The 16,378-nt window shown below is 40.2% G+C and overlaps 1 protein-coding gene across 6 annotated transcripts in view; it reads right to left on the reverse strand.

Annotated features, from left to right (window-relative positions):
* Positions 1–16,378, reverse strand: part of LOC126470093 (transcription initiation factor TFIID subunit 3) — a 337,538-nt gene that overhangs the window by 94,192 nt on the left and 226,968 nt on the right. For 3 of the 6 annotated variants that reach the window (XM_050097646.1, XM_050097640.1, XM_050097642.1), the window contains one exon: positions 2,336–2,732. In XM_050097646.1, the coding sequence (XP_049953603.1) occupies positions 2,336–2,732 (397 nt within the window). The remainder of the gene's footprint in view (positions 1–2,335; positions 2,733–16,378) is intronic. The other 3 variants (XM_050097644.1, XM_050097643.1, XM_050097645.1) reach the window with 1 other exon arrangement.

Raw genomic sequence — 16,378 nt, forward strand, 5'->3', positions numbered from 1 at the left:
AGTACTAACACTGAATGTTGGTCTATAAACCTTACTATCAATGTATCATCAATGGTTAATATTACACATACTGCTTAATTGCCACTCAAGCTCAAAAACTGCAATGAAATAAGGAGAGGGGGAGGGGAGGGGTGGTAGGTCTGAATGTCAATTGTCAATCACTATATTAAAAATTACCCAATCATAATTGTTGATATAGTGACTATGTCTACACTGCTGCATATTTCAACAAAAGAAAATGCACACTGAACGCACGAATACCTGGTTTTTCACATGTTGTAAACAACAATTTCTCCAAAACATTTTTCTATCTGAGCTTTGCAAATTACATTTTGACATTGGAACTCTTCCACTATACAGTCTCTCCCCTATTGAAACGTGCAAATTCAAGCTTTAAAAAAAAGTAGGAGAGGGGGGGGGGGGGGGGTAGATTTGCTTTTATGAACATTGTGATACCTTTGGCTAGAGGACACTTCCTAAATCTTGTAGAAGTGATACCACAATACATAACCAAATGCAAAATAAAAATAATTGTAGTGACAATAAATATTCACAGCCTTACAAAACCATATCACAAGTTCTGAAGTGGACCTATCATTGATACTGAGTTACAAACATGCTAAAACTGATTGTTGTTGGAGAATCGGCAGAGACGTGGAAAAAAAAATCATTGGTATGAAAAATGAAAAAGGCACCCTAAGAGCAAGTTACAAGCATATCTGTTGCTGTGTAGTCTCACACTGGAAAAGAAAGATAAAATGGTACAGCAATGATAAAAGCTATAACTAACTAGGTGCTCTTCAGATGTGAAGATTTATGTAGGGATTCAACTCATTCCCAAACATCATACAGTTAGTACTGCTACAGAAAATCATAGAAACCATGCCAACACCTGTAACACAATTATTACACAGAATGTGAATATAACCATGCTCAAGTTTGCTTAAATAAGTAATCATGTGTCATTAATGTTAACTGTAGGAAAGTCAGAATAGAGATTCAGATTTCTCAGGATCTGCATCATCAAAATCCAAAGGACAAACAATTGTTACAGTATTTAAATTATAATTTTCAGGATGATGCCTTTTTCACCTAAGAAACCTTCATCTTCCATTAAAAAAAGAAAAAAAATACTCATCATAAAGTACTGTAGCTCAGGTAAGAACAGATGAGAGATTAGAATGGAAGAAAGCAAACTGATACCACTGCAGATACTCTACCAAAATTTCATCAAATGCTGAGTAACTAAACCTCCAAATGACTAATTCCACAGCCCACTGATTTGGTCATCAAATAATAACAAATATAAAGGAAAAATAATAACTCCATAGACAAACAAATGTACAAAGGTAACATAAAATCACTAAAGAAAGCAAAAGACTGTTATTGTTAGCTTAAATTGGTAAGGAATAAGAAGGACAAGGTAATGGATATGAGTGGAATCATGGCCAAAAGCAATGAAAACTAATAAATATTACATGGCAGTTACATGAAAAATTCCCCTTTGTTCTTCAAGAAATCTTGTCGTCACCTGCAGACTAATACTAACACCTGTAGATGGCACATACTATGTTGTACCCAGGCGAAGGTGAGAAGTAACAGCAGCTGTAGCAACACTTCATCATTAGTCCACATTCATCAAATCATCAAATCATGAACATCCATAATCATGAAATGTATAAAATACACCTATGTAAAGAGATGTTTCATATTTTTGTTCTAGCTTATGTATGAAAATAAAGAAATTATTATTATTTCTGTTGAAAAAAGTCAAATATTTGAATTTCTTAGGTAGTATAAATTACAGAATGTGAAGTCTAGTGCCAAGCATGCTGCATCATCAGCTTAGAATGTAAAAAGTATAAATTCAAATGGGAACCTAGACACGTGGTGTCATATGAATCACTACATAATCAACAGTTTATGTAAAGACAATTCATTATGTTAACCAGATTCATCATTTTTAGTGACAGACAGACATGACAGCTTCCACTGCCAACAGAAAATGTGGACTGCCATCAAAAAGACATTTGTAGTGGAGAAACAGTGCCTCACATTCAGTGGATGTATGTGTTCAAACAATGACACATTACAGTGTAGAAATGAACTCACTGAAGCAAAAATAACAGCATATGCTGAACACCTATGAGAGTCAACTGAATTAACTAAAATTTGAAATGTTCCATTTCTCAAAGATACTAATTTAATTTTATGCTGTGTTAAAAGAATTTTTAGAGATGAACAGTGATCACGAGTTTTAATCCTTATGGAACTGATGATCTTTACATGCGAAACATCTAGTCTGTAACTGGATACAATATATTCCAGTACTTACATAATAATATGCTACTGGTTCCTTCTGCTCTTCCACTTCAGCCCCAATTTTCCTTGTAACATCTTTGGCCTTGAATTTGGGATTAAACTTTGGACTCTTTTTGAATTTGGTATATGTTACAGTTGGAGGACTTTCAGGAGAGGATGCAGCAGAAGATGTACTGCTTGCTGCAGGAGAAATGGAAATGGTAGTGGATTCCATAGTTTCTTCTGGCTTTGGAACAGAGGGCTTACTTGAAGGCTTGGTTTTCGGCGGCCTTGTGATCAGGGCAGAGATACGAGCCAGTTCAGGAGAAGGTTCACGTTTGACAGGTTCTTCTGTACTAGAGCACTGCTGCTCTTTCTCACTGTCTTCTTCTTCATCATCATCTTGATTCTTTGTGAAAGATTTTATCACACTGTAACAAAAATTGTTTTTGTTTTTGGTTTGGTAATACATACGAATGATGGTCACACATTTGTGAAAAATCAAAGAACTTTCTTCGATAGCTCTGTTTCAAATCATTATGCATTCCTACAGATGGACAGTACAGAAACACACAATGACTATAAATTTCTTCATGTGTGGGTAGACAGCCTTGATGTGATTTCTGAATGACGAAAAAATTAAAAAAAATAAATTTTCAGTCTGTGGCTATTTCAAATGTACTTTGTTCCCACATAGCACCAAACAGGTTTTAAATATGACACCTACATCAACGACGCAAACACATTTGAAAATGACCACAGGCCAAAACTGGCCAGCAATATCATATAGTGGGTGTCTCTCCCAAGATCCATCAAGTGCATTTTCTCTGGTGTTTCGGCAAATGTTTGCATTTTAGTTTCTGCAATGTGTAGGTGGAGTCAGTCCAGTATCAGTGAAAGTGTCAGTTTGTTTCTCATTACAAGAAAAATTATTTTAAAGCACTGCAGGAAATACTGCAACTAGCTCTCAACACGGTGGACTATGTGGATGGCATTGTTCAGGCAGACTGGGCATCACAACTAGACAATTGGCTCTACAGCTGTCAGTGAGCATTAGAAGTGTGTCTGCCAATGACTGAGACTCTTGGATATGGAAGGTGTACTCAAGATGTGCTCCACAAATGCTCACAACAGACAACAATCACTGGAGTGCTACTATCTGTAATCACCAAAAAAGAAGAAATTCATGGCAGCTCCCTCTGCTAGCAAAGTAATGAGGAAGGTCTTTTGGGATAGTGATGGTGTCATTTTGTGGATTTGTTTCCAAAAAGGTCAATTATTAGCTCAGAGGCATAAGTGAAGACTCTGAACTAACTCAAGACCTGTTTCTGATGTGTTTGGTCTCAAAAGAATCCAGACGACAATCTATGCCCACACCCAAGTCTCTGAAGTGATGAACACACCACTAAATTGGGTTGAATCCTGTAGCACAGACCTGGCATCCTCAGACTCCGACCTGTTTGTGCCCCTATACAGATTATCTATTTGGGACATACTTTGAAGATGATAGGAGCATAATTCATGTTGCAAAAACATGGATACCAGCATAGGTCAAGATCTTTTACCAACTGGGAACACATGCTCTTACACACAAATAAGGAAACACAACATGGTGGAGATCATGAAGAAAAACATTATAAGTGAAAGAAATGTTGATTGATACTGTTAACAAAATGTAACTCTCAAAAATAAATAGTGGCACACTTACAAGGCACTCTCCAACGCCAAGCTGTTCACAGCCTATCTAATGGAATCCTTCCTTGTGCATCCAATATCATAACCCACTCAAGTAATTAAGTTTCCTTGATACTATATCCACAGTCTGGACCTAGAGCAAGGTGTCACAGGGAGGCTTCTGCAATATCAATGATGTTTATGTTGACCGCACACAGTGCGCCACACACTGCCTATATCTCCACACAAGATGCGTCATTACAAAATGCCGCCATTGGCCACCACTGCGAGCCCTGCTATCCAAAGGGACCACCCTGTTCCTGCAGGTGGCACTATTGCCACCATCAGAGTATGCTGTCTACGCTTCTACTCCCTGCATGCAAATATATATGTTGGTGTGTCTTTTTATCAAACCGCACACCGAGCTCTGCCAAGATCTCTAAAGACTTGCAGTGAGAATACAACTGCAAATGTTGTGCAATGTTGTCAATGCACTGTGACCATACAGAACTGTTTCTGAAACAGTCTAGGACAGACAACGGCTAATACTAAGTTTTGCTCAGTTTTAGTACGCTGTACATATTATAAATAAATGTGTTGATGTTTTAGTTAATTATTAAAAGTTTGTAATATTCAAGGATTAGCCAACCACACAACAGCTTCCATAACCCACCTTACATACGTTGCAGAACAGAACTTATTTTATATCAAAGACCCTTTCCTTCATATAACCCCAGAGGAAGTAATCCAGTGTTGTTAAATTTGGGGAATGGGACAGCTATCACACATCAACAAAGCAAGATGCCAACAGTTTGGAAATGTTTTTCAGAATATAGGCACAATTAAAAAAGATAAAAAAATCGCACACATGCCAAATGCACATTACACCACAACCTTTGGACTTGTCTAGAACTTTTCGCGTAAATGTTGAGGACAGGATTTTCCTGGGATCAAGTTTCATTTATTAAGATATGCAGTCATAAAAATCTGCTTTGCCAGATATCAGCACTTGGAGAAACAAGAGAAGAGTCTGTTCTGCCTGTCAATGTCTCTCTAATTCTTGAACTATGTGCAGATTGTACAGAGAAACTTAAAATCATCCAGTAAGTGACCAAGTAAACATAATAACAGTTGTAATGCTGGATGTCTGGAACTGTGTTCCAGAGATATGCACACTTTTTTTCCCCATCTTCTTACACATTCAATCACTTCTTCCCCGCTTGGTGATCGCTGGTTCATAAAACTAACAGTGGACCTCCACTGCCTCAGTCATCTGACAATACGGTGCATTTCAAGTTAAGCTATATGGCGATCATTACGATTCTGTCACAAGGTCACCGAGTCTCGACATAACCGATTTGAATAAAGGCTTCCACCACTACAATTCGCGTCTCCACAAAGCAATGCACCATGATACCCCTCTGAGAAATGTGCACATTCACGGCATTCAGCGTACATTTTGTCAGAGTTGACACCTGCAGTGGATAGATACAATACATACTGGACACTCTGTTCCAACGTAGATTGACTGACATGTTGAGTTTCATTCCATCTTCTCAGGTTCCGCTTCCTGGCCTTGTAATCAAGTCACCATTGGTTAATATAACAACATTTTGTGACAACAGTGATGGTTTCGCAATGTTGTCATGCCTGTACTGGTCTAAAGTAGTGACATAGCACTTTCTTATGTACCGGGTGATCAAAAAGTCAGTATAAAGTTGAAAACTGAATAAATCACGGAATAATGTTGATAGAGAGGTACAAATTGACACACATGCTAGAATGACATGGGGTTTTATTAGAACCAAAAAAATACAGAAGTTCAAAAATGGAGTTTCCACGAGTTCTAGGATTTTCGGTAGCCCAAATTCCACAGTTGTGGGTGTTGACAGACCCTAGGAGCGTGAAATGAGCTTCGTCGGTCCACAACACGTTACTCAACCAATCGTCATCTTCCGCCATCTTTTGAAACGTCCACACCACAAATGCCCTCCACTTCACTAAATCGCCAGGTAACAGTTCATGATACCGGTGGATTTTGTACGGATAGCATTGGAGGGTATGCCTCAGTGCCAACCATACAGTAGTGTATGGAATGCCGGTGTGATGTGTGACTGCACGAGCGCCAAGTTCCCCATGCATAGACGAACCCGCTACAGTCTCAATTTCTTCCTGAACTGTCTCAGCAGCATTACGCCTTGTGCTCGGTCGCCACAGCTGCATTTGTCAATGGACCTTTACCCATTCGAATCCCCTTCCTACGGCGACAGGATCATAACGCTGAACTAGCACATTCCCCATTCTGATAATACAGATTCACTAAAACGGCCTTTTCAGGTAATGTCAACATGCTGCGACTGCTGGCGCATCTGATTCTCTCTCTCATTACAACTCCTTTTATACATGATTGTCATGCGTAGTCACTGACGTTTTGCTGTCCAGTGCCATCTGTCGGACATTTTGTGAACTTCGTTTTTTTTATTATTATTTTATTTTATTTATTTATTTATTTTTTATTCTAATAAAACCCCATGTCATTCCAAGCATGTGTGTCAATTTTTACCTCTCTATCTACATTATTCCGTGGTTTATTAAGTTTTCAAATTTATACTGACTTTTTGAGCACCCGGTGTGTGTGTGTGTGTGTGTGTGTGTGTGTGTGTGTGTGTGTGTGACGCTTTTCATTTTCATAGTTTTAAATCATGGCCACAATGTACCCAGTATTTTTGCAATGCTGGCACAAGCAATTACATCTCCAGGAGCAGCACCAACATCTGCAGCATGGTTAGACATAGGAACTGCTCAAATAGAGTGCGGAATTGCTCTTTATACATACCGAACTGGTGTTGAACTAGGTGCCTACACAGAAGCCTTCCCCTTTGTTCTCCCAATGCCATTCATGATTCACTGGCTTTGGCAAGTCTACAGGAAGATGGGAGAACTACCAGCGTCAGTTGTTATGCATGGCCAGGTAAGATGTATTGTCAATCCAGTTGATAAAGCTGCCTCGTTACTGACCAGCAGTGCAGGATTGTATGAAAACGTGCAGAATTTGAACCCAAGCATGAGAAACTTAAGGCTGAGGATCTACGTCAGTTGCTCATACAGTATTTTGGTCAACAAATCAACATGGTGGCGGCATGATTATTGTTTAATTAACAGCACAAGTGCTCTGGACAGTTGTATGTTCTGGTTAACATCCAACCCCAAGGTCTAAACTAGGGCACTGGCATTGTCTATTCCTTTCTTAGCTAAAGTTGCTATGATTGTGGAACTGCATGAACTTAAAGAAGCAGAAAGGACATACTGTCCAACTATTTGCAGGTAGCAAAATTAGACGCGTGAGGTAAACAGCACCCGGTGCCCTGTGGGGTGAGCCAGGCAGCCTTGCCTTCTGTTGAAGACACAGTCCATTGACACCATTGCAATTTGAGTGCAGTGACATCACAGTGCTGCCCATCTTTATCTGCGTTGGGATCAGCGTTTTCAAGTCAATCACAGCACCACAAACGTTCACACAGCATCACTCCCCTTCCACTTATCAGGCTAGTCAGCTGTCCTGCCCTGAGGTCATTTGTGGGGTATGTCACACATTTGGTGACATTTTGTGATAGTCAACGAGCTGCAGACCAGTTGTTGGAGGCTCCGGTGTTTTCTCTCAACTCTGAGACTGTCTGAGGTGTCCCACAAGCATCGCCCGAGCTCATTTTGCTTAAGATGGCAATGTATGGGTGACCAATTGAGCTTAAGGTAGGTACGGAACCAAGATACAGGCTCTAGGCTGTATCTTATAGCAAGCAGTATATTGCTTTTAGGGTGCAATTCTCTGTCTCTGCATGTCGTAAGAAAGTGGAACAAAAACGTATATTGTAAGTCATTTATTTGCTGCTGGCTCAAAATATTTTTGGGTTAGATGTCTTTTCTCTTTTTGGTTTCCAGATAGTTGACAAAATTGATTTACAGTTGCAAGCAGCCCCCTTTTAAGACACAGACTCTTTACTATGGTAGTATGACTAGCTGTTTGAGAATACACTGGTTCAGACAGAAAATTTTGAGGTACACATCTTTCTTAAGCTATCAGCAATAGCTAAATTTCATCTTCCCCACCTGTTCACTTCACTGTGTACAACAAGGTCAAGCCCAAGTTGCAATGTTGGTAAGACCTCAGTGTCATTTCTCCTATTAAATTGCGGCAATGGGTCACATCATTGGTGGTGATTCACAAACCATACAGTGCCATGTGCCTTTGCAGCAATTTTAAACAGAGTGACATTGTGAATTGTGTTGCAAAATCTTGTCCCATTCTGCAGCTGTAAGAGTTGTTGATGAAGTTGTCATGAGGACAGTATTTTTCACACATCGACTTACACAACGCATACCAGCTGTTGCCATTGGAAGCTGTTCTCAAAATTTATTTGTGCTCAACAAACCCTTTGTGCTCTATCAGTTTCATCACTTGCCCTTTGGAATTCCCATCTGCAGCAGAATTTATCAATGAGATTCAGAGCCATTGATTGAAGACATTTTGTGTCGCATAAACTGCCTCGATGACATCTGGCTCATGGGCTCCACATGAGAGGAGCATTTACGATATTTGCAAACAATTTTCTAATTCCTTCTGGTGAATGGCCTTCACTGCAAACTGGAAAAATGTAGTTTCTTCCAGAAGGTGCACTTCTTGGAACTTGGCTTAGGAAAGGTGGCATTGTCCTTATAGATGAGCATGTCAAAGCTACTGTAAACCTGCCAGCGCCCAAGAACCCGAAGGAGCTCCAGTACTTTTCAGCAATATTTCTTTTTATGTTAAGTTCATTCCCAAGGTTGCGCACATCTGCCATACTCTTAACTGGCCTCACCAAATGGTAGTCATGTTCCTCCTAGTGACGAACTGTAAACAGGCTTTAAAGTCCCTGAAGCAGTGTTTGTGCTCCGATTCCTGTTTGACTTCCTTTACATTGCATAAACTATTAATCCTGGGCATCTGCATGTCCCAACATGGCACTGGTGCAGATCTGTTGCATCAGAACCCAGATCATAAAGACCAGCCCATCTCCTACACATCAAAGATGCTTTCCACAGTACAACATAACTATTTGCATAGGAATAGAAGGCACTGGCTATCATTTCCGGCATTTAAAAATTTCATGTTTTATGTGTCGAGCAAAGTTACTACTTATCACCGACCACAAACCAGTGGTTTTCTTATTTGGTTCTTGCTCTAAACTACTAGATCAGACTGCCCATCAGTTGCAGAAGTGGGTCCTCTTTTACAGTAATTATTGTTAGTTACATTGCTATGACATTCGTTGCCTGTCCACCATCCAGAATGCTAATGCAGATGTGCTATTGGGGTTACTGGTAGGCCGCAACCTGGAGTTCGATCAACAGGAGGGTCTAGTTTTCATACTGGATGAGGAGAAATGCCTGAATCTTCCTTTGACAGTGCAAAGGATCATGGCCACCATGGTTGCTGAGTCATTATTCTGGAAATTTGTTTCAGCAGTCCAGACAGGATGGCCTGAGTGCATTCCTTTGGAAGCAGATTTGGTGTAATCTATATTCACAAGCATGGGATCCTGGGTTCGATTCCCATCGGGGTCAGGGATTTTCACCTGGCTTAACATGACTGGGTGGTGTTGTGTCGTCGTCATCATCATCATTCATCTCAATTACGATTGGAGGAAGGCAATGGGAAACCACCTCCGCTAGGACCTTGCCTAACACGGTGGTGCGGGTTTCCCGCATTGTCCCCTACGCTCTGTCAAGGAGTATGGGATCTTATCATCATCATATCTTTTATGCTGTGGACTCAGCTCAACATTGTCAAGACTGTCCTCATGCTGGCCATAGAGGAGCAAAGTTATCAAGCGGTCATTCCCCTGGAATTGCATCCTCACATACTCCAGTTACACCATGCGTCACAGATATGCAACCAAGCTGCCTTCGACAACATGGACTGCACCTATTCATGAACTGTCAGATAGAGGGCTCTCCCTGTATCCTTGTCTCCAATTAACAGTCAGCAATTTGTGTCATGGGAGTTCACAGATTTTTGCATTTGCAATGATATCCAGCACCTTCCTCTGTAGCGAAGTGGTCAATGTGACAGACCCTCATGTAGGGGACCCAAGTTTGATTCTCAGTATTGCCGGGGATTTTACTTGGGTAGGTGGACTGAACCAGGCTGCACTCAGCCTTGTGATGCCGACTGAGGAACTACCTGATTGAGATGTAACATCTCCAAGACCAAAATATCGACAATGGCTGGGAGAGTTGTGTGCTGATCCCATGTCCTTGCATACCGCATCCGATAATAAATGACTCAGGGCAACATGGCAGTTGGTCGACTATCATGTGGTTTTCAGAACTTGATCATGACATCTGATGACCACAGTGTTTCACCTGTTTCAAACTCAGTTGTGGAATGATTTGTGTGAACTTTCAAAACATGATACACTGTATAGCTCTCTTGTCACGTACTGAACAATGCCTGGAACTTTTGCAGGGGTGCCAACTGAAGGGTCTTTTGGATCTATTGCACCCTTGGGGATAGCTACGGATATGGAGCCTGTGGAAGTTGAATGGGAGCTCTCCTTTCCCCACTTACCAGTGGATGAGGCCTCACCCCCACCAATTCCGGCAGACCTGCCATTACCCAAGGCTCCGCAATGTTCTGCCCCCCTCCAGTGGAGTCAGTTGGATCGGCACTGTATCCCTCGATCATTTCACTGTCAGGAAACATCATGCCCTTTTCAGTTTTGGGCCGGAGCTCATGCCACAAATCTGGTGGTTTACAGTCCTATGTGGTCTTTTCAGGGGGAAGAGCTGTAACACCCCCACCAGCAGGTATTGAGATGGATGTAGATGAGCTGGCACAGGTATCACAGCGAAATAGAGAAAAGTGATGTCACAGAAGGTGTGCGCGAAGCATGGCATGGGCAGAGCCAAAGACCCAGGTGTTTACCTGTCTGTGGCAATAAGGGCTGGCCCAACAGTTCTGAAGAGGACATCAATTACCTTGCACCAAGTTCTGTGTTTCATGGGCTTGGGTTATTTGGTTGTTTGTGCTTGTGGTGCTACATTTGCTCCATGCTAGTCTCTATACAGTGTTTGGGCTCAAGCTTCATTCCCTCTTCCCGAATTTAACTCCCCAGGCCTGTAGTCAAGCTACCATCAGCTAGTATGGTAATATTTCGTGTTGACTGTGACAGTTTCACAGCACTGTCATGCCTCCGCGTATATAAAACATCATAAATCAATGTAGCCATTGCCTGTATTAGAAATGGTAAAGGACATACCACAAAAAACAATATGTTATTTATCCCCATGACTGGGCTGTGCTGAGTGCCACTGAAAGCCTGTCATATGATTATGAAGAGTCTTGTGTCAGACAGCATAAACGATGTTTTTCACCCTTGTTCTCATAGATACCACCCCCCCCCCCCCCCACACACACACACACACACACACACCAAAAAATAAAATAAAATGAGAGAGAGAGAGAGAGAGAGAGAGAGAGAGAGAGAGAGAGAGAGAGAGAGAAATCCAGTGCAACCACAACAAATTTCTTGAGCTTTTCATATGGTGGCCTACAGGGGTGCACTAAATAATTCAAGATTTATTTCAACAGTAAGGCATTTAGCTTAATAAGCACGATATTTATTATGTTGAAACCAGCATTTAATTGAGAGTAATCCCTAATCTTTCTGTAAGTGGCATCTACTGAATGGGCTGCCTGTGAACAAAAACATATTATTACAACTGTTTGGTTTTCAACCAAAATGCAGTTTCATCTTAACAGTGTTTAGTGTGTAGTTTATGGTTCCTGGGATCTGCACGTTTTGTGAAAAATCCTTCAATTACGGCAAGGGGCACTACCCCACTAATCAGAGGTTTATAAAGAAACAATTTCCCCAAAAAATTCACATACAAGAAAAAGCAAACACAGTACAATTACAGAACATGTGAGTCAACAACAATTCATCAGAGATACTAGTTCTTTTATTGAAGAAGTTACTAGATACAATGGTAGCCATGTCAAACACATGGTTCATGTATAATTATCTTCAGTCACCTAGTAAGCTTGAGGTATTTTGTTTTTATGCATTATGCTTAGTGTAGATTACAGTGACTAAAGACAATTGGAGTATTTCAAGTGTTACTCTGTAGCTCCGGTAACAACTGCAGTAAGTCCAACGCGTACAGGAATAAGATATTAAGTGTTACTTAGCCAGGCCTGTGCATAGTGGGTCACAGTGATGACTTAACTGAAAATAAGTTATACTACTCAACAACACAGTGAAGTGCAACCCAGAAAATTTTTGCCTCACAGGTAACTAAAGCCTTTCTATATGATGATAAAAGAACTACTGCCTATTTAATACTGATGATTATCTGTTGTTCACAATTACACTGTAGTTTACAAAGCTAATACTGTAAACAATATTTCAGTTACAGAAATTAATAGTGCTTTTTTTTTCAAATAAGCCATTACTTCCAATTGAAATTATCTTTCAGTTTGTTGTTAGCATTAAAAACAACAGCAACAACAATAATAATAATAATAAGTCATGGTTTTTTTTTCTCTCGAAGTGATATCTTGTTTTCTCAAGTCTTTTGTTTTGGTTCCTACAGCCAGCCACAGATTCAAGAGGGAGGCAATGTCATGATCCTCCCCTCCCCAGGGTTGCTTTACTACAAGTGTTTGCATTTTTATTAGTGACCACGCCCTGCTTCACATGGATAGCTTTAAGTATCTACACCGAGATAACTTGACTGGCATGGTGTATTTTGATTGGTGCCACAAATAAAATTCAGAGAATAATATTAAGGAAGTGAATATCATCAATTCATAAGCTCAAAAGAATTAGGGGGACATGACTGTGGGCATCTACCATACTCCATTGAGCAATAACTGAGGACCGGATACATTACCAAATTATACCTTTACCTCTCAGAAATTAAGTATGCAAACTAACATCGTTACATTATCAATCGTTTGCATAAACAGAACTGAAATGTCCAATAGGTGTAGAAAACAAAGAGGACACAATCATTCATTCCGTCATCCAGAGTACTTTTCATTGGACTTTGAGAGTTTCAATAACATGTATGCCTTCTGTGAGCATTTATCACTGGACACCTAGTAGCATGCGGAGGTCACCCTGTAGATTGACTTCCATTCTCCAATGAAAGTTCTTGGAGAGTCTTTGATGGAACAGGACGACCCTGAACATGTCTGTCAAGCATGTCCCACATATGAATGATGGAGTTTAGGTTAGTACTCACTGCCAACCATTCCATTACTTCAACATACAGGCTTCACAAGACATCCCTGCTGACGCCTGTCATGTAGTCCCTGCCATTAAAAGGAATTCAGGGTCACACTGAAGCATCCCCACATCACAGAACCTTGGAGGTCTATCAATTTCCTGGACAACATTTGGCAGGTACCACTCACTATGGTGCTTCACACACAAATACAGTCATCACCTTGCATCAGAGGATATCTGGACTCCTCTGTGAATAACACATTTCACCAGTGACAAAGTTGTCAGATGACATGGGAATGGAAGAACTGAATGTGAGCTGCAAGTTGTCACATCACGCAGGGTACTTGAACAGGATGTCTGGGTCGTAAGGTCCTTTCTCAAAACCTTCTCATTATACTCTGATTGAACACAGCGGCCCCTGTGGCCCTTCTGAGATCATCATGCAGAACAGATCACTCTTACAACTTGCACAGCATTAAGATGTTGCATTGCATGTGCTCGGTTGAATACAATGTCCACTAATGACAAGTGCCTCATGTACCTCACTAAAAAACACTGGGACACTGGTACTCACTTCGTTCTGAGGTGTCACCTGGCACTATACTGCATAATACTGCCAACAGATGGCATATGATTTTAACTGCTGCCAACATTGAAAGCGAAGATCTTAAGTCGTGCAACAAGACCACAGGTACCGCCTGTACCAAACTAAATTTAACATATTTGATGTCGATACAAGCATTCCACTAATCCTTTTGAACGGTGTATAGTTTACGGAATGTAAGCAGCATGCACCAGGAAGTTGTCAGGAGGCATGAATGTTGTGTGTTCCATATTGATTTGGTGCTTAAGGTGACATCTCATAGCAATGACAGGAGCACATCATAATGTTAGTAATATGTTTACAGTCAATGTAAATATAGCATGTAAATCATGGATGTATGTGTGTGTGTGAATGATTCAAGATGTATCGAAGGCTGGTTGAGGTGGGGGGAAAAAGGGGGGGGGGGGGAGGGGGGACAGCACTGTGATGCACTGTTGAGACTCTTTATGGCAGGCTAATTCGCCATGCCATGTAAATAACTGTGTCCACATCTACATTTGATTCAAGAAAGGTAGAAAGCAGAAAGTTGAGTCATCTGCTGTGCTGCTGAAAAGACATACGGTATGTGAACAAAGCAAAGTTGCTGAGGTTACTGAAGTAGTTTTTTGGAAAACATTTTACTCGTAGAATAAAAAATAAAACCCCACATATTTTGGATTTACTTTTTTTTTCTTCTATGTGTTTGTTCTCAAACAATTACAGAGAAACTATTGGTTAAAAATATTGTATTATTTCAGGTCATAAGTCTCACAAAACAGAGTGATGATGAAGTAGTTATCTTTTCTTTATTGGTCATATTTATTACAATACTTCAAAGATGAATAACTCACTGGCAATTGTTTGAAGAATTTGTAGAAAATTACAAGTGTGAATTGTGACTGGGGAGATGCAGAAATTGGTTGTCTGAAATTGCTATTATATTTTAAACTGCATGCCTCAACCGTCTGTAGAAGTATTTCGAGATCATCTGTATTCATCCTCAAGGAATTTCCGAATCCCATTCATGAAGATCATGCCCATGTCTTTATTATCTTTCAATGGTCTAAATCTCTTTCTTGGCACTGGAGATTCATTTACCAGCCTTCTGTATACTTTGAAAGAGCCCAAACAAATAATATCTTTCGCCCCATCACGCAGAGAATCATGTTTGCACGTATGTTTGACTCAAGGAAACACAAAGCTGAAAGCCGAGTCATCTGCTGTGCTGTTGCAAAACTAAATAAATACAGGAATGAAGTACAGCTGCATCCCATGTCACGTTTTATTTTATGCACACACAATTGAAAACCACAGGTTTCGGACTCTATGTTTTTTTCACTATGCAACTGTTCTGAAGTGGTTGCAATCAAGTGAATGTCACTTACAAGGGGACCGGGCCTGCTCATCATCACCGATTTTGCCTAAATTTACGGTGTATACAGGGCTTGGCCAAGAATAAAAGTGACAGAAGTGAGAGCTCCAGATGGCCAAGCATTTATAGCACAAATTGGATGAGACATGAGCCATTTATATTAGCATACTTTTAATGCAGCACTTGGCGCACCAGGTCGAGTACAGACATAATACGCGGGCAATGGGTTGGAGTCCTTATGTGGAAACTACATTTTTTGTTTTCAATTTTTACATTATTTAAACTGAAAATAAACAATGCATTTATTAAATTAACAGGCATGAAAAGGAAAGGCAAAGGAAAATTTGGGATTGCAAATAAATTTGCAGGAAGAGATTGTAATATGTGTGTGAGAAATTTGTATACAAAAAATGATTCTTCTATTATTTTACAGTTGATGATTTACACGTTAAAACAGGGGAACTTGTTTGCATACAACTGCTGAGGGCTGCTCAGAGGTGAAAATGAGTCTAATGTAAGTCCTATACACTTTAATTACAGTACCCTCTTGTAAACTTATTAGCTGGATCCTTGTGGATGCTGTTAGTACAATTCTTTCTTGGAAATTATTTGCAATCCCAATTTTCTTTTGTTTCACCTTTTCATGCATTTTACAAAGATCATGATAAATGCAATATATCGAGCATTATTCTGGTTTATTTGCAGTGTAAGTAGTACTAAAATGAAAATAAAGAAATTCAAAAACAAGTTTCTGCGTAGGGACTCAACCCCATGGTCCTTATATTATTATTCTGCACTCTTTCCGCTGCACCAACCACTGCCACTAAACTATGTTATCATAAACGACCAATCCATGCCAAAAATCCTTGTTTTTCTAAACACTTAGCCATCTGGAGCTCCCACTTCAATGACTTTCATTTCTGTTCAAGCACTGCATTATCATAAATTTGGATTCAATCAGTGCAACTGTAGCACTACTTGTCATTTCCCCTCCTGTTCCACTTGCAAATATTCTGAGGAAAGAACAACTGTCTGTATGCCTCCCTATAAGCCCTAATTTCTCGTATCTTATCTTTAAGGTTCTTACATGCAATATACATTGGCGGTAGAAGGATCGTTCGGCAGTCAGCTTCAAATGCCGGTTCTCTGCCTTCCCTCCAGTGATTCCCACTTGAG

The sequence above is a fragment of the Schistocerca serialis genome, chromosome 3 (assembly GCF_023864345.2).
Source record: "Schistocerca serialis cubense isolate TAMUIC-IGC-003099 chromosome 3, iqSchSeri2.2, whole genome shotgun sequence".
Lineage (NCBI taxonomy): Eukaryota > Metazoa > Arthropoda > Insecta > Orthoptera > Acrididae > Schistocerca > Schistocerca serialis.